General features: G+C 42.6%; 1 protein-coding gene across 1 annotated transcript in view; it reads right to left on the bottom strand.

The window, feature by feature from the left end:
* Positions 1-949: 949 nt before the first annotated feature.
* CDH11 (cadherin 11) overlaps positions 950-26,959 on the bottom strand; it is a 131,171-nt gene continuing 105,161 nt past the window's right edge. Inside the window, exons 9-13 of the mRNA XM_070397782.1 lie at positions 23,748-23,884; positions 22,796-22,929; positions 22,221-22,338; positions 6,356-6,607; positions 950-4,078 (exon numbers count right to left, since the gene is read on the bottom strand). Of these exons, the coding sequence (XP_070253883.1) occupies positions 3,582-4,078; positions 6,356-6,607; positions 22,221-22,338; positions 22,796-22,929; positions 23,748-23,884 (1,138 nt within the window). The 3' untranslated portion in view covers positions 950-3,581. The remainder of the gene's footprint in view (positions 4,079-6,355; positions 6,608-22,220; positions 22,339-22,795; positions 22,930-23,747; positions 23,885-26,959) is intronic.

Here is a 26,959-nt window from a genome sequence, read left to right as displayed (position 1 = left end):
CCGACTTGTCCCTCAGTGTCCTGCTGTCTCTCAGAAGGAGGGGAAGGATGTGGTATAATAACCCCAGAGAAATTCTGAACACTGTTGACTGGTCCCGCCTGACACACACAGCCATACTCTCTGGGCACCAGGATTGTGTATGTTTAGTAAATTTCTCCAAGTGATGTAGATCATCTGCTCTCCTGTGTCCCCACCATTCCCAGGACAAATGGCCTATGAATTACAATTTAGCTACACACAAGATCTATCTAGGACCTGCAGCACTTGGCCTGCCCTCCATTCACGGTCCAAATCTCACCATCTCCCATTATATCTTTTATTCACTTTCCCCCTCAATCCTGAATAAGAGGAAATACCCAGTTACATTGTCAGAGGAAGTGGGTAAGCATAGAAGTAAGTGGGAGACCATAAGACACGCGGATAGATATTTTGGAACAGAGTTGGGGAGATTGAAAGATGTCAAGGAAGGTAGCAAGATTCATTCTGCATCTTTTAACCAGCACAAGTTCTGGAAGATAAGGCCCCAGCCGACATGGCTCAGTGGTTGAGCATCAGCCTATGAATCAGGAGGTCATGGTTTGATTCCTGGTCAGAGCACATGCCTGGGTTTTGGGCTCAATCCTCAGTAGGGGGCGTGCAGGAGGCAGCCGATCAATGATTCTCACGGTCCAAATCTCTCAATTATTGACGTTTCTCTCTCTCTCTCCCTCTCCCTTTCTCTCTGAAATCAATAAAAACATACTTTAAAAACATATATAAAACGTTGATGAAAAAATGAATGAATGAATGATGAATGTAAGCAATATCCACTGCCCAAGGGCAAAGACAGAGAACAGGGCAGTGCTCCTTCTGTTAGTGGAATCGATGTCAGAAAGCAGTGAAATGAGGGAGGCCCAGGAAATTCAGGTTGCTTTTAAGGCAGTAGGTTCCAAATGAGAAAGGACTCCACTCGCCGGAAAAGACACTTTATTTCCAAGCTTCTGAGACGGTTCTACAAACAATAGAGGCTTAAAGTAAAAAAAGAGAAGAGAAAAAGAAAAACAAGTATTTTAACTATTAAAAGGAAGACAGCCTTAAAAAAAATAAAGCCTTAAACATAAAAACGTGAAAACAGACTTGTCAAATCGAATGCAAATACATTTGTAGAAAAGAAGATCACCCATGGTGACAGGGTTACTTAGAGCGGCATCCGTGTTTAAGTGTTATTCATACTCCTGGTGAGTGATTTCTTCGTTTCAAATTCAATTGGAGAGCTGTGCAAATCTAGCAAAATATTCTTTGGATTATAAAAACTATATAAAAAATGAACAAAACCATCAATTATGGAAGTATTGAGAATGTGCAATCCTTCGCCGAAATGAAAGATTCCAAAGTGACATTGTCCACAGAATTTATTCCACTGAAGCGTTCAGACAACTTGGTTTAAATGCAAAGGAAGATGGAAGTGTGCACTTTCATGGAAACATTTCTCTTTGTATGGATTTCGACTCAGTCATAAAAATAGTACGTAACAAGATTCCAAGAAATGCCTCAAAGAATTTTCACAATAGTAAAAAAGAAGAAAAAAAATTAGCCTAAAAATTGTCTGCAATCCAAGAGCAAGCATGTGCCCCATGTCCAGGGGGGAAGAGAGGAAGCACTTGCAGTGTTACTTCCTTTGTTGTCCTCCCCCTAGTATTGCTGTGTTTCTGACCTTTGGCCCACCTGGGCAGGTGCAATGTCCTTCACAGATGTCGCCGTCCCCGGGCAGCTGGATGGGACTGCAGGAGACGGTAGGCAAACTCACGCATCAAATGGCATCGACCCTCAGAACCCATCAGGGTCCCTGCCCTCATTCTGAGCCCATGGCCCAAAGCCCATTTTAAAACAAAGGATTGGAAATGAATTGCTCTTTCTTTGACAAAATTTAAAACACCATCGTATTTTAAGAGAAGCTAAAATTAAGAGGAGAAGTGAGCAGTTTTAACCATCAGAGGCATGATGATAGCCTGGCAAGATCAAAGGAAGGGAACATAGAATAACATTGGAGATCTGATAACTACTTCTGGCAAATTTATATTTTTGACTCTTCTCACCCCCACTCCCAAAATGCTAGGTTGGGGCATAAAACCTACATCTTGGCCCGGCCAGCATGGCTCAGTGGTTGAGTGTCAACCTATGAACCAAGAGGTCACGGTTCAATTCCCTGTCAGGCACACGCCCGGGTTGCAGGCTTGATCCCCAGTAGGGAGCATGCAGGAGGCAGCTGATCAATGATTCTCTCTCATTGATGTTTCCATCTCTCTCTCTCTTTTCCTCTCTGAAACCAATAAAAATATATTTTTAAAAAATCTACATCTTGATCTTTAGAGTTCTGATCATCTCATTTCCTCTCCCAGATTCATCTCTTAGAACTATCAAATTACTGATATACAAGATAAATGCGTATGATTTAACAAGTATTGCAAAGTCAGACTGACCTAGATCTTTAGCATCCTCCTTTTTCAGAAGATGTGTGCGAAAAGAAGCCAGGAAGCTAACACTGAGATTGTACAAACAAAGCTATGCACGATGTTACAGAATCTTATCCGAAAACACATTTGCAAAACACATTTGATTTTAAATAAACAGTTTAAAAGCAGTGGACTCGAACAGATCATAAATAGGGTTATTCAAAGATCACAATATCTTGAATTAGAAATATAAAGGGGTCATTAGAAATACTTAATTTTTCCAATGTTAAGAATCAAACCCAGAATTAAAAAAGAATCTTTTTTTTATTTCAAAGGTTGCTTCTTATATTGAAGCTCATATTAAAGCAACAGTACAATGTTCATAAAATATAAGTGTGATGCCGTAACATTTCTTACATGTCAGAATACTGATATTTGTATGTATACTAAAAATAAGAACTTTAAAATTGTACAAATAGATACATTAAAAATGACATAGAAATAGGGCGCCTCTCACTGAAACAAGACAGTTATATCTGGCACGTATTAGTTTAAGATGAAAGTAGAAGCAAAAAGATTTACAAGAATCAGCAGTAACAAGATTGATGCTCAAGAGACATAATTGTACATTGTATTGTACATACATTGTATGGGTTTAAGCTGGCTGAATAGTATATATTTCAAGTTTAAAAATGCACTACGTATAGAGTGTCCATAGTTTAAGGCGAAATTACAGCTCAGAACTGTTGTCCTTTCTAATTTTGTGGAAGCTTCTTTGACAAATAAAAAAAAAAGGAAGAAAAAGAAGAAGGAAGGACTTAGATGTTCATAACACATACACGATTTCCCTTCATTGCAAGTTCACCGTTAGGTTTCTCCTTCGCTTAAATATTCCATATGCAAAGTGGTTTCCCTCCGTCGAAGCTGATAAACAACTTCAATCTTTGCCTTTTTTTGTGTGAGAAAAGGTACTTCACAGTATTTACCACTTTGATGTCCTTTCGGCTTTATTAAACGTATCCTCTCTGTAAAATGTTGCTAAGTTTCAAATGAGCCTTTCCTTGATTTAAAAAAATACCTGTTTCCATATCTTCTAGGTTCTCCAGAACGCCAGACACAGTTCTTAAGGCCAAATTTGTATCGTTATTGTTAAGAGTCGTCGTCAAAAGTGTCTTTGGAACCGTACAAGTCCGCTAGTTTCTTAAAACGAGGTCCCCAGTTCTGTAGGTAGTCATAGTCCAAGTCTGAATCTGTGGTGGCCGACTCCAGGGAGCTCAGGGACCCGGCCACCGAGCCCCGGCCTTCGTAGCCGTAGATTTGGATGGAGTCATAGGGAGGGGCGGTGGGGTCATTGTCCGCCTCCTGTATTCTCGTGTTGATGAAGTCGTCCACATCCACGCTGTTGGGCGCTGGCCGGAGCCCGGGTCGAGGCATGTACTGGTACTCGGGCTTGATGTCCTTGCGCGGGATAAACCCGTTGATGCCGTCGGGATTCTGGAGGGTGGCGATATCAAAGGCCTCCGTGTCCTCCTCCCCGCCCCCTTCGTCGTCGTAGGTGATGATGTTCTCTCGGACGTCTTCTTCTTCAAAGACGATGAGCGGCTCTTTCTTCTGCCTCCTCAGGGTCACAAACAACACCACGATGACTACAAGGGAGGAGAAGGCAAGTGAGAACAGGTGCAGCCCAGTATTCCCGGGTTCCCTGCCCGGGGGAACGCTGCTTCCCCCAAAGCACAGAACCGGGAACCCGTCTATGAAAGGAGAGCTTTACCTAGAACCCCGCCCCCCCCCCCCCCCCCCCCAGATGTGCTATGTGCCCTCCACCCGCTCTCCCTCTGTAGAACGCTGCCAGGACAACACGATATCCAAACAAACCGCCAAGCTGGAGCTATTTTGAGTTTTTTATAAATGAGTCAGACACTACTTGGACGTCATCGTCCTAAGAAGTGGGAGGGTTCTAACTATGTGATCTGCAGCCTCTTAACCGTGGCTGAGGCAAAGGGAGACAGCTGGCTCTCTAAGTTATGGACGTGCCCGTTCACAGGGCTCAGGCCTCCCTTTCTATGGGAGGCGATGCCCTGCTCCCGCCCAGAGCTCTGGGGGTGGGGTCAGCCTGGACCTACTGTCTTTTCATGAGAAATGGTACCATATCTTGAAACCACCGTACAGAGGAGGGAACGTTCATAAAGACCCCAGGAGACAGGTCTTCTCCTATTTGATCGAATGGAGGAAAAGAGCATCGGCTTGAACTCAGGTGAAGGAAGGGATCCCACTAAGCTCAGGCAACATGGCGAGTGGGCAGAGCTGCTTCCTGGGGAAGTTCGGGCAAGGCTTCACTCTTTATCTGTCGCCTCCCCCCAGGGGGCTTCTCCACTGTTCCATCAGGACGCTCCCCGCACACTCAGCAACGCTGGAGAAGATGTTGGTGGCTGAATGTGGCAGGCGGTCTGAGAGCCCCTCTGGGTCCCCCGTCACTGTGAGATCCAGGGATGAGTGCTTGCACCTGCCCAGACCACACCCGGCCCCCAGCGCTCACCAAGCAGTGTCCTTCCTCTCTGCCTTGTTCTTGACAACACTTTTGCCCAGACCACTTCCTCTCACTCGCTTTGCTTGGCTGACTCTGTCTTATCCTTCATCCTGGAAACCTTTCCTGGCACCAGATCGAGCTCTTAGCACCTGCTTCTTGCACCGACCTGCCCCCTTTCTCACCATCATCATCATCATCTCTATCACGTGGTACACAGCCCTGGCTCCCCAGGTAGGCTGTGCATTTCTTAGAGCTCTTCCGTGTTCTGCTTGCAATCGCCATCCATCCCAGCCTCTTTCACCCACTGGGAAACTCTTTCAGGACCTGACCAGTAAGATGTCTCTGACCTTTTGACCTTCCCAGTCCAGGTCAGGCACTTTCTATTCTTGTGCCCCCAACATCTTTGGTTCACCGCCCTATGTGCCTCTGTAGTTTATCTGTTCGGGCATATTTTCCCCGATAGACGATGAACTTACCCATCACTGAGATCTTGTCTAGGTCTTCTCTTCACCCCCCTCCCCTGAGGGCCAGACACGGGGCCTGGTACCCAGACAATCGTCAGGAACTCTCTGTGGAACTGGGCACACCTATCCTCCCCTATGTAACTGAACCCCATTCATTCATTCAGCGGTGAACTACACTTTGTAGAAAAGCATAAACGTGGTGTCAGACATACTTGCATTTGAATCTTGACTTTTGTCACTTACAGGTTCTGAGAAGCTGGGGGGACTGATTTACTCTTCCTGAGGCCCAACCATGGTGGATGGTATGAGCCTCAGTACATTTCTGTTATCACAGAGGAACCCACAGATGGGAGGAGAGAGCAGAAGAGGGGTCCCTAGCCCAGCTTGCCAGAGCAGAAAGCATTCTCAGGGTCCCCTTAAGCCCAGGCACACCCCCAGATATTCAGAGGGGGAATCAAGACGCAGTTTCAGGCAGGGCACCTTCGACCTTCCTCCAGTTCCTCGAGTCCTTTACACACTGTCTTTTGTCTCATGATTATTCTTTCTGTCTCTAATCCTTCTCCTTCCTCTTGCACAGCAAAGCATTACTCATATACGAGGTCTCTGCCCAGATTCAGTTCCTGCAAAACCTTCTCTGGTGACCCCATGGCACCCCCAGGTGGCTTCTACTATTCAGTCCTGGGGTGCCTGGCAAGTTGCTTATCAGCCTTCCCGCAACTCTGCTCTAACTGCTTGTTACTTTGCCTCCTCCCCCGCGCCCCCCACCCCTTACACATACACCATAAAATGCAGGAGCAGAAACTGCCTCTGTCTTGGATTTCACCCACAGCACACAGCCTAGTTCTAGCTGCCAGCCTGGCCTCAGAACTATCTGTGTTTCAAGGACAGGCATCTAGGAAGACCCTCCCTGCAGGTGCCAGAGGAGCCCTTACCCAGGAGAATGACGATACAGGCCAGGATGGCGATGAGCGCGCCTGTGCTCAGGCCGGCGTTCAGGATGTAGGCCTCGGCGTTGCAGGAGAGCAGCGCCCCGTTCACGTCGCACCCGCAGACCCTGATGGTGAGGGTGTTGGTGCTACTCATGGGTGGGATGCCACCATCGCTGATCACGATGGGAAGGAGGTACAGATCCTGCTTCTGCCGACTGAAGCCCCCATGCCGGGCATATACCCCTGCAGTGTTATCTGTGGGAAGAGGGGAGACAGGGTGAGCTCTGGGAACCGGACCCTTTGCATCACAGCCTGTCGGATCAGAGGGGGCTCCTCTCATGGCCAAGGTTAACAGTCTTCCCCTCCTGTTCTGTAGTCTAGACGCTGCAGTCATTTGCTGTGATAGGAGCACAGAATAACCTCTGAAGTTTTAGAACAAAACTCAGAACTCGGCTTTTTCATTGGCAAAATAACCACACCCTTTTTTAGTTGGGTGTTGTCCTTTTCCTCAAATACAAGCAAGTGTGAGCTTCCACCACATAATCTATGTTAGTGCAGAATGTAAATAAATACTTAAGTGAGTATGAAAAACAAAACAAAAACCCTTCTTTCCCTTCTTTGCACTTTCCCTACTTCATGACAAGCCTTTGGCCAGTTTTTGTGTGTTTATTCGTGTGTTTCTCAGAGATTCCCGTCCACTCTCCAACCTTGCCCAAACTATGAACTCAATCATGAGTCCTAAAGGAAAACATTTCTGTAAGAGGAAATACTTTATAAAACCCAGCAGCAGGGTTATAGTTTCTTTGAAAGTCAAGCACCATCAGGCACTGAACACGCCACCCCTCCTGCTTAAAATGATTCCAGCTTTTCTCTGCTGCCCACACAACACAGCCCACATGTACACAGTCAGCCACCAGGAAGTGCCTGAATCTGGACCTGGTCCTGCCTTCCGGGCTCACATCCAGCCCCTCCCCACATGTCCCCGATCAGCCTAGCATGCTGAAGTCGCTGCCCCCAGGCACAGCGCTCTTGGCCTCCTGGTCTCTTTGCTGCTCTAATGCCCCCCTACCCCCCAGCCATTCCTTTGACCCAGGCAGGTGAACTCCTCAGGCCTCCAAATTGGATCCCAAAGCCATCTCTTCGGGGAGGGCTTTCTAGACCTCTCCCCTCACCTCCTTTGTGACCCATAACACTGTGTATTCCTGCAAAAATTGGTATCCCGCTGCTCTGTCATTATTTGACATCTCCTAGACTATGAACTTCTGGGAGAATAGGGGATTTTATCTGATTCATCTCAGCCTCTCCAGTGCTGGACACACAGCAGACATCCAATCAATCTTGGCTGAACAAATGATGTAACCGTTCTGGGAAAGGTTTGACCCAAATTCCAGATGTGAGCTTTCATATTTCTCAATCTTTTGTAACCTATGCCCCCAAATGCTTCCTCATCATTTTCTCTGCATCTCTCTACATCCCAAAAATATGTTTCCCAGGCTGTATGCTCTGGGGGGCAGGAAGGGGGGGGGAGACACTGGTATGATAAGACATTTGAAGTTTGAAATATGCTCCATCAAATTACACACACACACACACACACACACAGCTCCTCAGTGTGACCTGCCTCCCTTTGTGAGTTAAGAATCAGAAATTTATAGTAACATGAATATTATCACCGACACAATGGCCCAATAGCTAGCAGGCCCTCAGTGGATTGACAGTACTATAAATTAGCTCTTGTCATAGGAAAAAATATCTTAGAATCTCAAAATTGCTTTGATATATTTTAGGTGAAAGGAAATGTAACATGTACTCGTTGAGAGCAAATACACATTTAGGGATGAGCAGATACTCGAGGTAGCGCAGAAGGTAAGTTGTGTGCTCAGCTGTTGGCAAGCCTTGTCATGACAGGTCTCTGTCCTTCACTGCCAACATTTCAATCAAGGCAGGGCTGAAGAGCTAGCCCTCGTCTCTATAGTTTCTGAATTTTCTGTGATTGACATCCATGGCTCTTATCTCTGGAGAAAAATTATATATACTGTGGAAAATCATGAAAAATTAAAATAAACAGGTCAAATAAAATGTTAACTGTAAACCCAGTTTCCTGGCTATTTTGACCTACCTACTTTAGGGTATACCACTATTCTATGCTTAACAATTAGAAAAGCATTTACATATCTATAATAAATTGTTTCAAAATATGTTATTTTTTTTTCCTTCTCATAAATTCTTTGGAGTTCAGTAAGACTTTTGCAAATTAAGTTATAATATCTACCCCCCCATTTTAATGATCTGAAATGTCACTAACAACATCATGAATAAAAATTAAAAATTTAAGAAGGGACGCACAATAGTAAAATTGCCTGGTTAAAGGTACCTCTCCGATATGGGTGACATCCCTAGTAGACTTAGTTTATCTATGGGGTCCCCCCCTGTTACCCACGGTGCTGGTTTGGAGGCAGTGTGAGCTGAGTGTTTTCGGCGCTTTAAACCTGTGGAGGCCGTGATTTAAAATCTGTTCTTCTGGGTGCCATCCACGCAAGCCTGTCCCTCTGGATCCCAGCAGGCCGGCTTCCACATGAAAGTAAATGAAATTCAAACACTGATAGGAACCACGGACCTGAGCAGGACACCAGTGTGTGAATTCAAGACGCTTCTTACCGTGAACAGCTGAGCCCTCTCAGGCTCACTGAAACGGTGGCACAGAAGCTCATCAAAGTACCCAGCTGACTGGAGCATTTAAATCTCTGAGGGACAGAGCAGTGGAATCTCGAGAACCCTTGTTTAATCTCTTCTAGTCAAACATGATTGACATATGAATGTTAAGATTAGCTCTAGAGGTGGGAAATAAATGGGCTGAGGCTCTCTTCTTGGGCATGTTCTAATTATACACTTTAGAAGGAGTCCTTTCTCCCATCTAGAGCCTCCTTTATTCATCTTTAAAATGAGGACCCTTGCCTGGCTGGTGTGGCTCAGTGTTTTAGCATCGACTTATGAATCAGGAGGTCATGGTTCGATTCCCAGTTAGGGCACATGACTGGGTTGGGGGCTCGATCCCTTCTAAGGGAAGTGCAGGAAGCAGCTGATCAATGGTTCTCTGTCATCATTGATGCTTCTCTCTCTCTTTCTCTCCTTTCCTCTCTGAAATCAATAAAAAAAATATTTTAAAAACTGAGGACTCTGGTTGAGATCAAGCATGCCTTAAGCATGGGATTGTCATTGGAACCAAATCATATCAGAAAAGTCAGTGGTTGTTCTCCGTGCTGTGCTTCCAGTGGGCTCAGGGGTCCTACCAGAAAAATTGTCACCCAGTACCGAATTCTTCCAGGGTTGGAGACCTGGTGAAGGGGGAATGTGGGTCAGGAAATGTGTTCCACCAGCCTGGCTGGACACCTAGGTGCTCCATGTGGCTTGAGCAGATAAAATAGTCCCCCTCTAGATCCAAGTGGCCCCAGCACCAATGGAAGGACACGCTTTCTTTTGGGAGGATTCAGTGCTGCGGCCTGTGAGAGTCTTTCTTGTGGTCCACTCTGGCCACTGATCTTTCCCTCTATGGCAGTGGTTCTCAACCTTCCTAATGCCGCGACCCTTTAATACAGTTCCTCATGTTGTGGTGACCCCCAATTTCATTGTTACAAATTGAACATAATTAAAGCATAGTGATTAATCACAAAAACAATATGTAATTATATACGTGTTTTCCGATGGTCTTAGGCGACCCCTGTGAGAGGGTCGTTCGACCCCCAAAGGGTCGCGACCCACAGGTTGAGAACCGCTGCTCTATGGGCAGACACTTCATGAAAAACAAATCTAGAAAAACAAATGGAAAAAGAAATGCACTAACAATAATAACAGAACCCCTATTCTGGAAATCAACCTTGCATTTTAGGTTTGACTACAGATTCTCTTTCATCTAAATTATTTTAATGAGCCATCCATTCTCAATCTTTATTTAAGAGGGTCCCCTCACTTGGGACATACATGCTTGCAAGGTTTCTGGGTGACCCAAGGTAAAAAAGAGGTTCCATGATGGCACATTTTCAGGGACATGTCAAATTAACTCCATATTTAATAAGATGAAACCAAAAACGTCAAATGTATTTAGTTTTAAATTTCCACCAAGAGATTTCTTAGGGCCTTCTCCTTTATAAAGTTTCCAAAGAGCAAATTTCTTAGTATTTAGGGTCAAACAGACCTGGGTTTGAATCTTAAATCACCTACAAATTAATTGCTTTACTTTAGACACACTAAGTAAACGCCTCGAATTTCTATATTCTCATCTAAGAACGTAATAATTTTAGGGTTAAATTTGATTACATTCACAAAAGTGCTTAGCACAGTGCCCGACTATTGGAAATGTGCAGTAAATATTAATCCTTTTCTCGAATCTCTCCTTTTTGCTGTAGACTAATGAGGAAGAGAGGTTTATTGGCAATGAAAGGAAAGTGAATTCCTGGAAATGTCAGCACAGCTTGGAAAGCAACTCACTGCCTACACAGAAGGCTCGTCATCAGGTAAGGAAACCGTCCGCGCTCTTCAGTCCCGGGCAGTGTATTCCCAAGGTAAGAGAATGCTTCTCAAGCACCCCACTTTTTCATCTTGACACCCAATGTCCCCATCCTTGGCTACAAGCACATAACCAGTTCCATTTTTCCCCCCTCCACTTAGGCAAAAACTTGCAAACAGGCCATTAATTACTAGTAGATGTCATGCACAAGTTATAGTGTTCTATTAATGGGAAATAAATTCAAGATTCAAAATGTTATGTTTACAACCTGGACTGCTAATCATACGCTGGTTTTTCCTGTGCACTCTGTCATGACACTAACACAAGGTAAAGGTTCCTGATAATAACGGGGATGCAAATAGAACGGTTATGAAGACGATGTGGCCCCATGGAGGGATACATACAATTGACATTAAAAAGGGAAAATATAGCTCTGGCCCATGTGGCAAGAGGTTAGAGTGTTGGCCTGAGGACCAAAGGGTTGCAGGTTCAATTCCTGGTCAAGAGCAAGTACAGTGGGACCTTGACTTACAAGTGTCCCGACTAACGAGTTTTTCGAGATACGAGCCGTCTCTCAGCCGAGTTTTTGCTTTGAGTGGCGAGCTAAAATTCGGGTTACGAACCAGCTTCAGATACCCCAACACTACTTGGCGCAGCGAACGTCACAGTGAACGCCACAACATCAGCCCAGCATCACGTATCTCACTCGTTCACTTTTTGATTTGACATATGAGTAATTTGAGTTACGAGCTCCGTCACGGAATGAATTAAACTTGTAAGTCAAGGCCCCACTGTACCTGGGTTGCAGGTTTGATCCCAGGCTCCAGTCACACAAGCAGAATAATTATTATTTGATCTCTTTCCTCTGGGCCCTCTCTACTTTCCCTATAAACATGGCAATAGCACTGTCGACATTATGGGAAACACATGCATAAGCACACATGTGAAATACATACATAGTGTGTCCAAAATTCTTAGTGTAGTTGTAAGCTTTAATAATGTGGGAAGTATACATGCTAAGCAATGGCATAAGACATGGTTGTAAAGTTTAATTTTTAGATTTTTTTTAATACTCAGAGTTGGGATGTTTAAAAAATCACTTTTAATTTTTGATGCCAATATTTGCCATCTTCATTCTGAGGAACTGAAATAATAGAAATTTCAAGTGATATTTTTAAAGTTTGTGTTATTTATATTTGATGTTACTAATGCTTATTGATGAGCATAACAGCTTGGGCATATGTTTATTTCCTTTCCTTTCTGAACACCATATGAACTCTCTCTTCACCTGTAGACAATGCACATAATTGCACATTTCAGTCTACAGCGATTGTTTGAATGTCTATCCTCCTCATGAGACAGTAATCTCCTTGAGGACAGGGGCCTTCCTTGCTCATCTTGGCCCATTTAGCAGTGTTCTGAGTGCGAACAGAATGGATATCTGGATTATATTCCTTCCCCCACATCTCAGCATCAATCTGGCTTTCCACAGTCAGATTTGACCAATTTCTTAGCCTGCAGTTCATTACAGTTTTCACCTCCTCCCCCTTCACTTCTGAACCCAACCTGATCAACACTGCCTGTGTCTATACTGTGGATTGTGTTCCTGCTAAATAGCTTCATTGTTTATCTCGTTATTCTTTTCTATTGTTTATGTTGAGTCAGATTCAACTAGGCTACATTTATTGAGCTGCTAATATGTGCAAATCTATTCCTTGTTACTTCTGCACACCTTACTACAAAGAATTCTTGAAACGGTGTGCAGAAAATATAATTACCCTTACTTATAGGAAGGGAAATTGAGAAACCAAGAAGGAAGCAATTACTCACAATCATATGGAAAACACAAAACTAGGAATCAAACTCCTCTAGATGTCCCTATATTTTTGTTAGCACACAGCCATCCCTAGAATCCTGACACCATAGCATATCAATTACATTGGTTCTTTTTTTTTTTTTACCTGATGTCCCCAATATGGTTATATAATTATTTGGACCCCCCTCATAATCTGTAGGAAGATCAAGGTAGACTCAGGTCCCAGAAAAAGAGCGGATCCTAGAAACCTAAGAATTGTATGGCAGAGAGACCCACTTTAACACCTATTCCCACAGCATTTCCTGAACACACACACACACACACACACACACACACACACACACACACACATACCCCAACATGCAAGAGGCAAAAAGAAATCTATTTTCTCAATATTTTGCAATGAAGCAAATGCTGCAAAGAGGTAAATTCTAGAAAAAGCTAGTTGTAGGCTAGTTTTAATGTGCTCATGAAGAAAAGTGTTTGACCCAAGACTGAAGGCTGTAATATCTCTCCACTGAATCAAGGGTCTGCAGTCCACTGGGGAGGGGTGATCATGATCTTTTCATTATCACTTTAAAACCGAGGGAGGGGCAACATATGAGATACAATAAACAGCATTGTAGGAATAATTGCTTATGTGTGTGTGTACAAGATATCTAAGTGCTGTGCACTGTTTGTTCATTGTTATAATAGATTTTTCATTGTTATCATTTCTCACATCCCTTAGAATCAATTCTCCCTCCACTTCTGTTTGGGATCATTTTCTCCTTGGTGATGGGGAAGGAGAAAGAAATATACCATCTAACTGTTTCTTGGTTCAAAACCTCTAAAGAATTCAGTGGGATATAAACATTTATGATCTTTTAGTGAGTTGAGAAATCCCAGGAGTTAGTTAAGTCAGTGACAGGGGGAAGCTTTGAATGCGTAACGTGTGGGATCCATCAAGGAGAACTATGGCTTTTTTTCATCTGGATGCGGGGGAGGGAGGGTTCCCAGATAAACTGTGCTCTGCGTTGGACATAATGCAGCAATGAATTTCAGGCAGGAAAGGAACATAATTATTTACACAGTGAAAATGGCAGGGCATTAAAAGACATCTGCCATTTTGATCTGCCAAAAGCAATTAAAGGAGGGAAAAAGTTCCACAGAAATCTGCTTGGGTATCTTCGAATAGTGAAAGTGGAAAACCAGAGGCATATTTGAATGTTACTTGGTGCTGCTCATAAAAAAAGAAATGTACTTAGTTTGGACAAAAAATAGTAAAAGGGAAAGAAGAAAAAGATGCTTGCCAATTGATGATCCAATCGGGGTGAATCTTGGCTGTCTTCTTACTCAGCCAAATCTGCTTTTCATGCAAACTTTTTGTTATGTTTGTGTGTTTTTTAAGTTCAAATGAAACTTTGACTGTATCACGTATCAGAGCTCATTCGACCTGCAACTGGCCCATCTTAGATACTATTCTTGCCAAATACATTCATGCGAAGGTCATCTCTCGCTGTACCCAAGCCCTGGATATCCAGCATAACTTTATGGAATTATCGATAACGCATGGGTAGAGGGGTGGGTGATGTGACATCGACTCCTTTGGCACATTCCAACATCAAAAGATAGGTTGTCTTTTTCAGCCTTAGCCTTATATCATGACATAATCATTTCTTTCATAATAGTACCTAATCCCTGAAATTTCAGAAGCACATGACATGGTATTTTTCCATCTGCTCTTTGACTTTAACTCATGCATTTGGTCAACGCACTTTTGTTAATGTTGGGATGATGCCCCACGGAGCTCATAGTCTAGTGGGAAACAGGCAGGGAAATATTTGCTTAGAATGCAGGGTGGTAAGAAAACTAAGGAGCACAGAGAAGGAAGCCTCTACTAGTAAGATGGGCTGGGAGTGGGGACACCTGGCCAAGCTTCACCCAGAAGAGACTTCGTTGACAGTAAGACATGGAAGAGGAATAGGCAGAGGAGCATATTTCCACAGAGCAGAGCATGGATGGGTGAGAGTGTGGCATATTGGGGAGAGTACAGGTAGTCTGAAGTTTCTGGAGCTTAAGGTTCAAGGTAGCAAGAGAAAAAAGACAAAGGCCAAGTTTACATGGATGGAGGGAGATCCCATAATTCTTTGCTATAAAGTGCCAGTTAAATCCATAGGAGATGGCTGGCCAGTTGTCTGAGTGGTTGAGCGTTGACCTATGAACCAGGAGGTCGCGGTTTGATTCTCAGTCAGGGCGCATGCCTCGGTTGTGAGCTTGATCTCCAGGTAGGGGATGTGCAGGAAGCAGTCGATCAATGATTCTCATCATGGATGTTTCTATCTCTCTCTCCCTCTCCCTTCCTCTCTGAAATCAATAAATATATATTAAAGTTGTTTTAAAAATGCATAGAAAATGGAGAGCCAAGGAGGAATTTTAATTGGAGAGGCATTTTCAGGTATGTCTATTAGTAAGGGCTGGTTTAAGTGGTGGCAAGACTGGAGTCAGCCAGGCCTGTTTGGGGGCCACCATGACCATCAGGCTCCTCTGTGCACAAGTCCTTCATAGCCATTATCAAAATGAGCTGAACTTTCACAATCTAACTAACTTAGCCCCGTGGGCTTTGGGAACTCCCTGGCATCAGGGACTATGTCCTAGTCACTGCTAAAGCGCACTCCTAGGGCACTTCCCGGCCACAGTACAAGAGAACAGCTCATTTGTCCATGATTATGGAGGAATGGAAAGAAGAGATTTCGATAGAAGAACAGGGGAACACCCAGCTTTTGATGGAAGTCACAGTGGCACTAAGTGTGGAAGAGCCATCAAGGGCGGAGAAGGTCAAATGAGACAGGGAAGGTGTTTCAAGTTGTCTAAAGGGTTACACTTTCAATTTGTTGACTTGAAAGTCCTAAGAGCATTCTTCTTATTATAATAGAAACTTATGGCAAGCTCCTAAAATTGCCCCTTACTGCTCAAATCAATAAGCAGTGTTTTAGTAGCCAAGTAACACCATGGTCTGACAGGCCTTCAGCGTTAGTTGAAATAGATCTATTTTGTATTGGGCAGCACGCGGCCCCAGGGTCCTGGGAACCTGGGATGCGGTCCAATTGTGCCAGCTTTCTGTGTTCCAGGGGCTCTATCTCTCAAAACAGCAGCTCAGCCCATGAATGAGATGTACTGTAATAACTGACAGTTTTTAAAGTGAGATTAATTATGTGCTAAATATTCATGTATTAATATTAAGACTGATTCCTTTCTAGAGATAAAATGTTAAGACAGACATTTAATCTCTAACCCTTGCTCCTTCCTCGCTACTTTATCAAATAATCATTGTTTAAAACAAGAGGTTTAGAAATTAAAAATATTAGCTTCAATATTAGGATGTTCCCATTTAGTTTATCCAATCCTTAGGTCAAAAGACAAAATCAAACTATCTTATGGTTAGAATCCAAAGTTGTGATAAAAATTGGACATTTATTTCTTAATAAAATAATGGAAAGGAAATTCCCTAAAAACACACACAGACACACATGCCCCAGCATACAAATATTAACTATAAATGGTGAAACTCTAGAACTGATATTCCTATTTAAGTAGCAAGTAAAGTGAGAATATCCATTATTATTGCTATTATTGAACACATATTGTAAAAGTGCACATTTATCCAATTAGCCCAAAAAATAACCAAATACTAAAAAAGAATGAAGCAAATTCTCATCACATTTTTATATAGATGTCTCCTTAGGAAAGCCAGAAAAAAATCGGCGGAGAAGTTGTATCACTTTAGAACAATGAATTGATTAAAATAGGTGTAGTTAGTATTAAAAATAGTCACTTGAAAAACATAAGTTAAAAATCCACTTCACAAGAGTATCTAAATGTAAATTAGCTAGACATACACATAATAAGAAATGTGTAGAACAAAAGTGAAGGAAGCTACAAAACATCCCTGATGGAAATGAAGAAAGAACTGATTCAATGGAAAGTCAGACCGTGCTTCCACATGAGAAGAATACTTTTAAATTTTTAGTTCTTAAGTTTAAGATAAACTCAATAAAATTCACAAATGTACTTTTTAGGCACCTTAACGTTAATTTTAAATTATGCCAACAGGAACAAGAAAACCAAAACTTAAGAAAGAGCACTAAAATGAAAATAATATGGAGAATATATACATCAGATTTTAACATATATATGTATACAACCATTAAAGAGAAATACGATAACAGCACTAGAGTATGTGGAGAGAATGTGAAGAATTGAAAGCCCCCACCCCCAAAATCAGAGATGATAAAAAAAATGGTATTTCAAAGCCTTTAAGAAATTAACATATTATTTCTTAAGTGATGTTTAGGCAATGGGCAACAATTGGGGGTTGTCTATTTCATATGATAAACGCTGGAAACGGGGAGCATGATGGATAAGAAGGAAAAAATAGGCGAATGTTGATATCCATTTAGAATAAGGAAAGCCTTGCTAAGGATAATGTTAAACAGAGAAAAATGATGTAAAAAGTGCACCATTTATACTTGAGAACACAGCATGCTCAGAATCAGAAGGGCATTGAAACGTGGAGGAAACCTATGAAACGGGTTCCACAGCTCAAATGTCAATAGCATTAAGAGACGAAAAACTTCACAAATCAAGTACAGACTAAAGAATGCGTGTACAATTCCAAAACTGGGCGAAGACCATGAATAGCAGATTTACAAAGAAAACAAAATCAAGACTTATTTAAAACTTCTAGCTTTACTAATCATGAAAGAAATTGATATTTTAAAATGTGATTATATTTCACCTATCAATTTGTCAATGATTTAGAAAAATAATATCTACAATTGGCTTGATGGTGAGGAAATAGGACCTCACTTACGTTACTAAAAGTTATTATAAATATTTCTGGTATTATAAACATTTCTGGTGGGTAGTTTGTCAATAATTACTAGTATCAAAAGCTTTTGATCCAGTCATTCCACTCCAGGAATTTAGCCTAAAAGAATAATTAGATATTTGGCAAATGTATGTGAAATGTACTTATGCGTCTGGCCAGTGTGGCTCAGTGGTTGAGAGTTGACCTATGAACCAGGAGGTCAAGGTTTGATTCCTGGTCAGGGCACATGCCTGGGTTGTGGGCTCGGTCCCCAGTGTGGGGTATGCAGGAGGCAGCTGATCAGTGATTCTCTTTCATCATTGATGTTTCTATCTTTTTCTCCCTCTCCCTTCCATTCTAAAATTAAATATATATATAACAAAGAAAAAGAAAATGTACTTAAGCAACAGTAGTCAACTGTAATCAGACATTCTTAAGGTGGAAATTAGAAAGCTATTTAGAAAAAGATGTTGACATAAGTAAGTGGGAAAAACTGGATGTCTGTTTTATGACTGCCTTGTTTAAAGATCAAAATATATGCCAAGGGCAAGTCTGGAAGGGTGTACAAAATATCAGGATTATTTCTGGACACTATATTACCATCAAGTTATGTTATCATTTAAATTTTTATTTTCACTTGTTTGGATTTTCTAATTTTCCTTCAAGGAATATGTATTATTAGGCCATAGAAGAAAATTATAAAACTCTTTGCAAATTTATTTTACCACAATGGCGATGGCTATGATTAAAATTGAAATCGAAGTACAGTTTGTCTTTGGTTCACACTTTCCCTGGAAACCTAGATTGATTCATTGAATTTCAGGTTTTACCTCTTCTGAAGACTGTTATTATTTGACTACAGGATAAACAAAGGTTTTGCAAAAAGAATTAACTAGAAAAGACATGAGCTTTATATTCGTAATACACTGTGTTAGGCTCATTAAGCGAGAACCCTCCGACTACTCAAACTTTTCTGTTATTTCACTCATTTGGCAGCATGAACTTGAGCCTCTGAAGCTTCTGATGTCCAGATCCTTGCCTCACCTAGAAAATGGGGATAAAAATATTCAACATGCCCACCTCATAGGGCTGTTTGAGAAATTAAGTGAAACAATGGCCATGGGAAGGTTTTATAAATTCATGAAGCGCTAGACAGATGAGAGGGGCTAGTCTCAGCATTTCTTTTGCTTGGCTCGTTCCTTATCCATTCCACGTTTCTTGTGTTTTTAGAGATGCCTTTGAGTCTGACATTTTCAAAGTAAATGCATCTCAAAACCTGGGCGGATCTGCTCTTCATCTGCCCAAACAGCACCCTTTTCGGTATTAACAGCCCAGGAGGGACTTAAATGTTGAACATTTTTATCCCCATTGTCTGCCTACAGACTCGTCTCCGAAGCTGGGGCTGTAGAATGGAGCGAGATAAAAGGAATGAAAAGATTTGTATGCATGAAGATGGCTTCCTCCCTTATATTTCTAAAGAAAGATAACTACCATATGATTTCACTTATATCTGGAACCTAATGAACAAAATAAACTAACAAATGAAACAGACTCATAGATACAGAGATCAGACTGACAGCTGTCAGAGGGCAGGGGGATGGCGACAGGGTGAAAAGGTGAAGGGATTAAGCAAAAGAAAAAACAACTCATAGACACAGAGAACAGCATGGTGACCACAAGGGGAGGGGTTGAGGGGAGGTAGAAGAGGGTACAGAGGAGATAAATGGTAAGGAAAGGGACTTGACTTGGAGTGGTGAACACATAATACAATATACATATGATGTATTATATAATTGTATACCTGAAAGGTATGTACTTTTATTAATGAATGTTACCCACATAAATCCAGGTTTTAAAAAGACACCCTGTGCTTATGTCAAGTTTAGGCAAACACAGTCCCAAGTATTTTCATGGCGTAATGAAAGTAAACACTCAAGGAGAAAGAACTGATGCTTTTACCCAGTGTGATATAAACCATTACCGCCTGGTGGCCGCGTGTTTTCTATGGAAAACGGTCTCAGCCGAGAAATCTGGTAGCTCTGTGGGCTATTAATAGGATGTGGAAAGTGATTCCTCCTTTTGGATTACTTCAATATGTAATTACATTTAGGATCTAGTAGAAAGGTACTCTATTAAATGATAATTATAGGACTGTATTTGCTTTAAGGTTTCATAATAGCTCTAAACATGGGAGTTTTCATTAACTGTTGGCCATAGTTAATAAAGTCGTTTTTCTTAAAAAGCAGCAATTTCCTGCAAAAGTGGAGGCTCCAATCTAGGATGAGACTCTTATAAGAAAGGGGACACAGATTGTGCAACGGGTTGGCTCATCTATGGGAATATAATCTCCTTGAAAATATAGGTGGCATCCTCGAAGCACAGGGACAATGTGACATACACATAACTCCCCAAAGAACAATATGTCTTGGTGTAATGTTTCAGGGAGTTAACAGCAGCTGAGTATTATTGCGCACATAAAAGTAAGGAAGACAAGGCCGATGATGGAGGTGACGTTGGCCCAGCCAGGAAGCCTAAAAAACACCTGTTGTTTTAGGGGGGGTGAGGGTCAGGATAAACTGGGGATGTAGGCAATACATCCAGCAATGAAGCTCGGATGAGAGTTGTGGATTATACAAACACACAGATACATGTCTGACGGCAAGTATTTGAGGAGACAGGTAATAAAAGAGGTGGTAGCATTTGAGGCATGTGACAACACCACAGTTTCCTGGACAACCATGCAGATCACCTCACTAGTGATAAAAGTTTTAGTTGTTTGTTGTTGTTTTTTCCATCATAAAACTGACATCAGCCTAGGCTAAAACACTGTAACCATGTAGCAACCCAGGGTTGGCAGGAAATAATTTGGGAATTAAGAACATTCCAAGAGTGTAAACACGGATTCTCAGAAGCTCAAAGGTGCTCACATATCGTAGAAAGTATAAAAACGCTGTGTATGTGTTGAAACGCTGTGTTCAACTCAGCTCAGGGCACATTTGTGTCCACTACCTGCCAGGGTCTGCCTTCTCTGGAGAGATGCACCTTCACAAAAGGAAACGGTGACACAACATCCGTGCCCCAGGGAGGCGACGTGCTCCTAGCTGAGAATCACTTATCTACCCCAGTGCTTTGCAGAATTCTCCCTTTAAGGGGTTTAAGGCACTCACACATGCACATGAACCAAAGCCAACAAGTATAAGAAAAACCTCACATGAGATACAAAATTAAAGAGCTCCAAGTAAGGTTTCTATTTTGAAATGGTGGAAATCATTTACAAAGGGAATTAGAGATTGTTTTGTCCGGTTCCTTTCAAATACACGTCTCTCCCTCTAACTTCCTTCACACCCTGGTTGTCCAGAGTGTGTCCACCGAGAAAGCAAGGCATCGGGAGAGGAATCTCTGCCACAACACCTGGGCCTTTCTACCCCCGAGTCTCATTTAATACGCGCCTGATTAAGAAGGGCTGCATTTAAATGCTCAACTCAGCCCTGACCGGTGTGGCTCAGCTGATTGGGCATCGTCCATGCACTGAAAGGCTGCTGATTCGATTCCCTGACAGGGCACATGCCTACGGCACATGCGGGAGGCAGCTCATCAATATTGTGCACTCACATCAATGTTTCTCTGTTTCTCTCTCCCTCCCTCTCTAAAATTCAATTTTAAAAAAATCTTTAAATGCTCAAATCAATGCAAGAAGTAATAATAAAGTAGGTCAGGTCATCTCCCCCCAAATCCAAGTGGCATGGGGAAGACTCCTCTGTTCTAATAATCAGCCCAGCAGGATGCAATGACTCAGGCTGCAAGTTCTAAACTCTGGGTGCCTGGGTTTAACATCTAGATCCAACCCCTGTGTAGCTGACTGACTTTAATTCTTTTTCTTTTTCAATTAAAGTTTACATTCAGTATTATTTTGTATTAGTTTCAGACCTACAGCTTAGCGGTTAGACAAGCATACAAAGTGTTCCCCGATATTTCCAGTATCCACCTGGCAGCATACGTAGTTATTACAATATTGTTGACCATATTCCCTGTGCTGTACTTGACATTCCCATCGCTATTTCGCAACTGCCTATCTATACTTCTCAATCCCTTCCCTGCTTGTAGCTGATCGGCTGTGAACAGGTTACTAGTTCTTGATAATTCTGTGCCGCATTTGCTTTTCCCACGTTTCCTGTGGCCACAAGGTGCCTTGTCCATGCCCTTCCAGTGGTCATCCCGCAGCCACCCTCAGGGACCCAGCTCTGTACCCATCACACTGCATCCCAACTGCACATGGAAGAAAAGGCCAGCTGAAAATTTCCATTGCCTGGTAAACTTGACTTAATTTGTTTTAATCTCTACCTGATATCAATAGTCATAAAGCCACACTTCCCCTCCCAGGTTCACCAACCTCTGAAAAAAAATATGAATGAAGTTGTTTGCTATTGACTCTATAAGCTTCTCCACTTGGTTTTGCCACCGCTTCATGACCATCGAAGCCAACAACAACAGCAAAAGTAAAATACCATCAGACTCACTCATTCATAGGCGCCAAATGAGCCCATGCCTCATAATAAAGATGGCATTATGATCTCTCGTTTGCTCTTCACCAGAAAGGCATTGATTATTGAGATTAGGGAAAATACTTGCACTCTGCAACATAAAAGCCATCCATTTCCCATTTCTATGTCTCTGAAGGCATAGGAACCTTGGTACGAACCTCTGTTGTCTATGACTGTGAAGTTTGGATTGTGAATGATTTCAGGAGGCAGACTGAAGATAAATCTTGGTCCATTGGCTGTGTCATCCTTGTCATCTGCACTAATTGTAACAATTGGCTGAAAGAGAAAGGTGGCCCATGACTAAATCATGCTGACATTGTCACATCATTTATTTAAAACTTCCCGGCTGGCTAACAAGCCTGGTTTTAATCAGAGAACACAGTTCCAGAGCTGAACTGAGGCTCTGAAGCTTTCTTGGGTAGTGGAAGTATCTCCAGGTGATACTCTCAAAAACCAAACTCGGTCCGGCCAGTGTGGCTCAGTAGTTGAGCGCTGACCTATGAACCAGAAGGTCACGGTTCGTTTTCTGGTCAGGGCACATGCCCGGATTGTGGGCTTGATTCCCAGTGGGGAGCATGCAGGAGGCAGCCTATGAATGATTCTCCCTCATCATTGATGTTTCTATCTCTCTCTCCCTTCCTTTCTGAAATCAATAAAAAGATATTTAAAAAAACTAACCAATTTGTTTCCCAATGCCTTGCTCATAGCCAGGGGAGAGGAAAAGCCAAGTTACCTGGTTAGAAAGTGGCTTGTTCTGATCACTCTCACAGATGAAGCCTTCGTAAGGGGCAGCGAATTTGGGAGCGTTATCGTTGACGTCCAGGACCCTGATGGACACGGGGACTTTGGCTTCCTGATGCCGGTTGTCTGGAAAGAGAGCATTCAGTCAGTGCCAGGTAGGACTGCACGTTGGTCCAAGGTTACTCTTAGGAAGGAGTAAGCGCCAGCCACTCCTCCAGGCAGTGCAGGGGCAGGCATTGTTGGCATAAAAGCCATCTGAAACGGGAAGTATGCTAGGACCAGGGTGAGGGGGATGCTCTGGAATAAATGTGAATATTAATTAGACCAGGAAGAACCACTTTTCTATTTCTTCTGATTCTGATGCTGAGGTTATATTCTACAGGCTTAGAATAGAGCCTGCCACCCCTGAGTGTAGTCCATAGCAGTGGTTCTCAAACTGGGGTTCCCCAGAGCAGCAGCAGAACCACCTGGGAATTCCTTGGGAATGAAAACACTCAGGCCCCAGCCCAGACCTACTGAACCAGAGGCGCTGAGGGAAATCTTTGTTATAACAGTCCCTCCATCATATTCCAACACATGATCAAGTTTGAGAACCACCGGTCTACAGGTAAACAAGAAGCCACAAATCTCGGCTCTAAGGATTCTGCTGCTCTGGGTTTAAACAAAACTGAGTGACAGGATATAGCGGGGAATCCTTCAATGAAGGTCATGAGTGTCAAGCTGCTGAGGGTGGTCAGCTCACTGGCCAAGTCTGCACCCAGAGAAAACAAAAACATCTCTATGTCTTTATTTATATGACTTCCTAGACAGAGAACCAAAAATAAATTATAAAGATGGAAAACATGTTTATCCTATCTCAGCTGCCTGTCCCTTTCCAGAATATGCGGAATCTGAGGGAATAATAATTGATAAAGCAGGATCAAAGCCCTTAGGGAAACACTTACGGATTTCTGCCGCAAAAACAGAGATGTTGAGCCAGGCGGTTTCCTCTCTGTCCAGAGGTTTTGTAGTTTTAATAAAACCATCCTCTGGATTAATAGTGAAAAACCTGTCCAGGTCAGTATGCCGATCAATTGAATACCTAAGCGGAATGCAAATGAGGCAATTAGAGGAGGCATTCCAAGCAGCTTCATATTTGAGTATTTTCTCCATGCTGTATTTAAAGCAACTTTCCCAACGAGTTGCTTGAGCTAGGTGTTTTCTTTCTAACCAAATTTACTTTTCAAACTTTGTACATGAATCTTTTATAGAAATCATTTTGCCGCATTAGCATTCTTTATCCAGTGCAATGAATGAAAGAGCTGTTTAGCATATTTGATTGAGAAGCATAATGCCATGCTGCATATTTCTCCGGATTTACTACAATCACCCACCATCTGAATATTTATGGAAGTGCATTTTGGGAAGTCGGTCTGCCTTGCTCCCAAACTACTCAGAAAGTCATAAATGTATCAAACCTTTGCCAGATTTTTGCATGAGATATTAAATAGTTTCACGTTTATCTAAATTTATCAGCAAGGATCATTTATGGTCCAAAACAATCATTTTTCTCCTTATTTAAAGAACAATGTGAACTGCATTTTGAGCAGACTTATTTGCTTAGTCTTAGGGGTCCTCGGGTAGCTTGGTTCTGAATTCCGGGGGTGAAATATGCAAAGCAGGCTTGGCCATTCATGTGGAACATTCACACTGCCCACAATTTAATGACCCCAGACTGTGCCGAACAGCATAGCTACAAGGTTTCAGCTACTTCTGTCCACTAGAAAATTTACTTTGTTTCAAACAAAAGGCAAAATAATTTTCAAAATATTACTGGAGTATATTTATGGCAGGGTGAGGTGGGAGATGGGCCAAGAGGTAACAGGGAAAGTGACTTACCAGTACTCAGGGCATGCCCAGCTGTAAGTATTGGAGCCCTGGCTTTCAAGAGACTGCTGAACTCTAACGGCCCTTCCTGCCCTCCCCCACACTGACTCCAAGTGGAGAAGATGGTCATGTCAACTCGGGTAGCATGCTGGGCTTCCTAACTGGGTAGTGTCCTGTTCTTGGAGGGCTTAGCTGTGTTTCCCTGAAGTTAACAGAATACCTATGCCTGGAAGCATTCATCGAGGGCCATACAACTGAATATTAGAAGTAGCAAAACCCATGGAGGTCACAGGGTTTATCTTCAATTTACAAATGACGGGGTTGGCCAATGGTTTATTTTCTAGTTTCTGGGGGAGCCACTGTTAGAACCTGGATCTTCCGATCCCAGATCCTGTTCTTGGCACCCACAGGAGCTCATCGCTGGTATCATGTGACTGCACAGCTCCCTGTGGGAATGGAATGATCAGTGTCCTTCCCCAGCGAAGGAACGGTAGACATCACACATCTCGTAGATGTCAACAGAGGATTAGCAACTGAGCCCTCAGCAGAGAGCCCTACTGAAAAAGAGGCAAAAATAATAGAAGACGTTTTGTCTCACCACCAGGAAATTTACTGTCTAGTTAACATGATAAGACACACTCGTAGGAAGAAATGGAAGGATTCCAAGCATCATTCCATACAAGTGAGTTGGTTTTGTAAAATCCTAGGTGTAAGTTCATGCTCCAGTACATATAAGCTGAGTGATATGGAAAAGACACTTGAGTTCTTTGAATCTCAGCTTATTATCTTTTAAACTGGAATATGAACAGTACCTAACTTTGGGTTGGTTTTGAGAATTACATGACGTAATAGATGTTTAAAATACCCGACTTAGCGCCTGGGCAGGATTCTGAGACTAGTGAAGACACCAGGTGTGGGACTGTTGGAGGCGGGAGAGATTCCTGCCAAGGAAGCTAAGAGGAGAGAATATTTCAGGAAGACAGTTGTAAACAAAGGTGTGTCTAATGCTACAGAGTCTGAGAAAAAGAAGATACGCAAAATGTTCATGCGGCTGAGAGTTGGGGTGACACAATAAGGCCTTACCTATAAGTCCAAGACACAAATTCCTTTACAGGTGAAGATAAGCTATTAGCAAAGTAGGTGGTAAGGATAGGAGACCCAGTGAATAAAAGGAGACCCAAGTGGGTGAAGGGGGTTGGTTCAAGGGGGTTGGTGCACTGAGCATCTTTGGATAATTATAGTCATGGAAATTGCCTGATTGCATGAAACAGCAACCATTGAAAACATGACCCCAATACCCAATTGCTGAAGTGGGTCCTGGGAGAGAATGAGGTGCAGAGGGGATCGGCAGTTGCTCCACGTGTTTTTACGTCATCACTCTTCTAAAAAGTCGCTAATGCACCTCGATATTCCTGACCAAAGCGAAGCTATTTATAATTCACACCATGAACAGTGTTGAGCAGTTGAAAGGTGTTACAATGACCCTCAGTCATAATGTAATGCATCTTCCTGCACAGGGAGAACTCAGTACGCAAACCTTGTCGGGAAATCTTGTCATTAGTGGTGGCTGGGCTAGAGTGAAAAGCTCAGAGTGGACTCAGGGTAGATGCGGACTAACATACAGGCTTTGAGGAATTCACATCATCCTTCTGAGCGTCAGTATTTCCATCAGTGGATCCTAAAGCAGCGAACGCCTCAAAAGGTGCCTATTCACTTTAACTTAGTACAACAGGTTGGGACCAAGAAGATGCTCAATACAGGGAAATTCTCTTCCTTTCTCACAAGGAACAAGGTTCAAGGATTGAAAGGCAGTGGAGCTCTGGCTGGGGGCTCATTTGGTTGGAGCATTGTCCCATGCACCAAAAGGTTGTGGGTTTGATCTCTGGTTGGAAGGCAACCAATGTTGATCTCTCACATCAGTGTTTCTCTCTTTCCCTCTCTCTTCCTCTCTCTCTGAAATCAGTAAGAACATATCCTCGGCTGAGGATTGAAAAAAAACAAGGCAATGGCAGTATTTACATTTGGAACACCCTTCTGCTCGCTCAGCATTTTCTTTGGTGTAAACAGAAAGATGTCACTGTCCATGACAATATTTTGTCATGCTCGGATCCGTTTACCTTTTCTTTCTAGCCTTGCTGAGGTAGGCTTGACAAATAAATACTTGCATATATTTAATGTGTACTACATGGTGTTTTGATAAAAGTATACCTTATGTAATGATTACCAAGATCAGACTAATTAATATTTCCATCACCTCACAGAGTTACCATCTTGTGTGTGTGTGTGGTAA

Source organism: Myotis yumanensis, unplaced genomic scaffold (genome assembly GCF_028538775.1).
Source record: "Myotis yumanensis isolate MYYU_CA2020_CCGP unplaced genomic scaffold, mMyoYum1.0.hap1 SCAF_18, whole genome shotgun sequence".
NCBI classification, from domain to species: Eukaryota; Metazoa; Chordata; class Mammalia; order Chiroptera; family Vespertilionidae; genus Myotis; species Myotis yumanensis.
The sequence above is the reverse complement of the archived record's forward strand: the minus strand, read 5'-3'. Positions and strand labels throughout refer to the sequence as shown.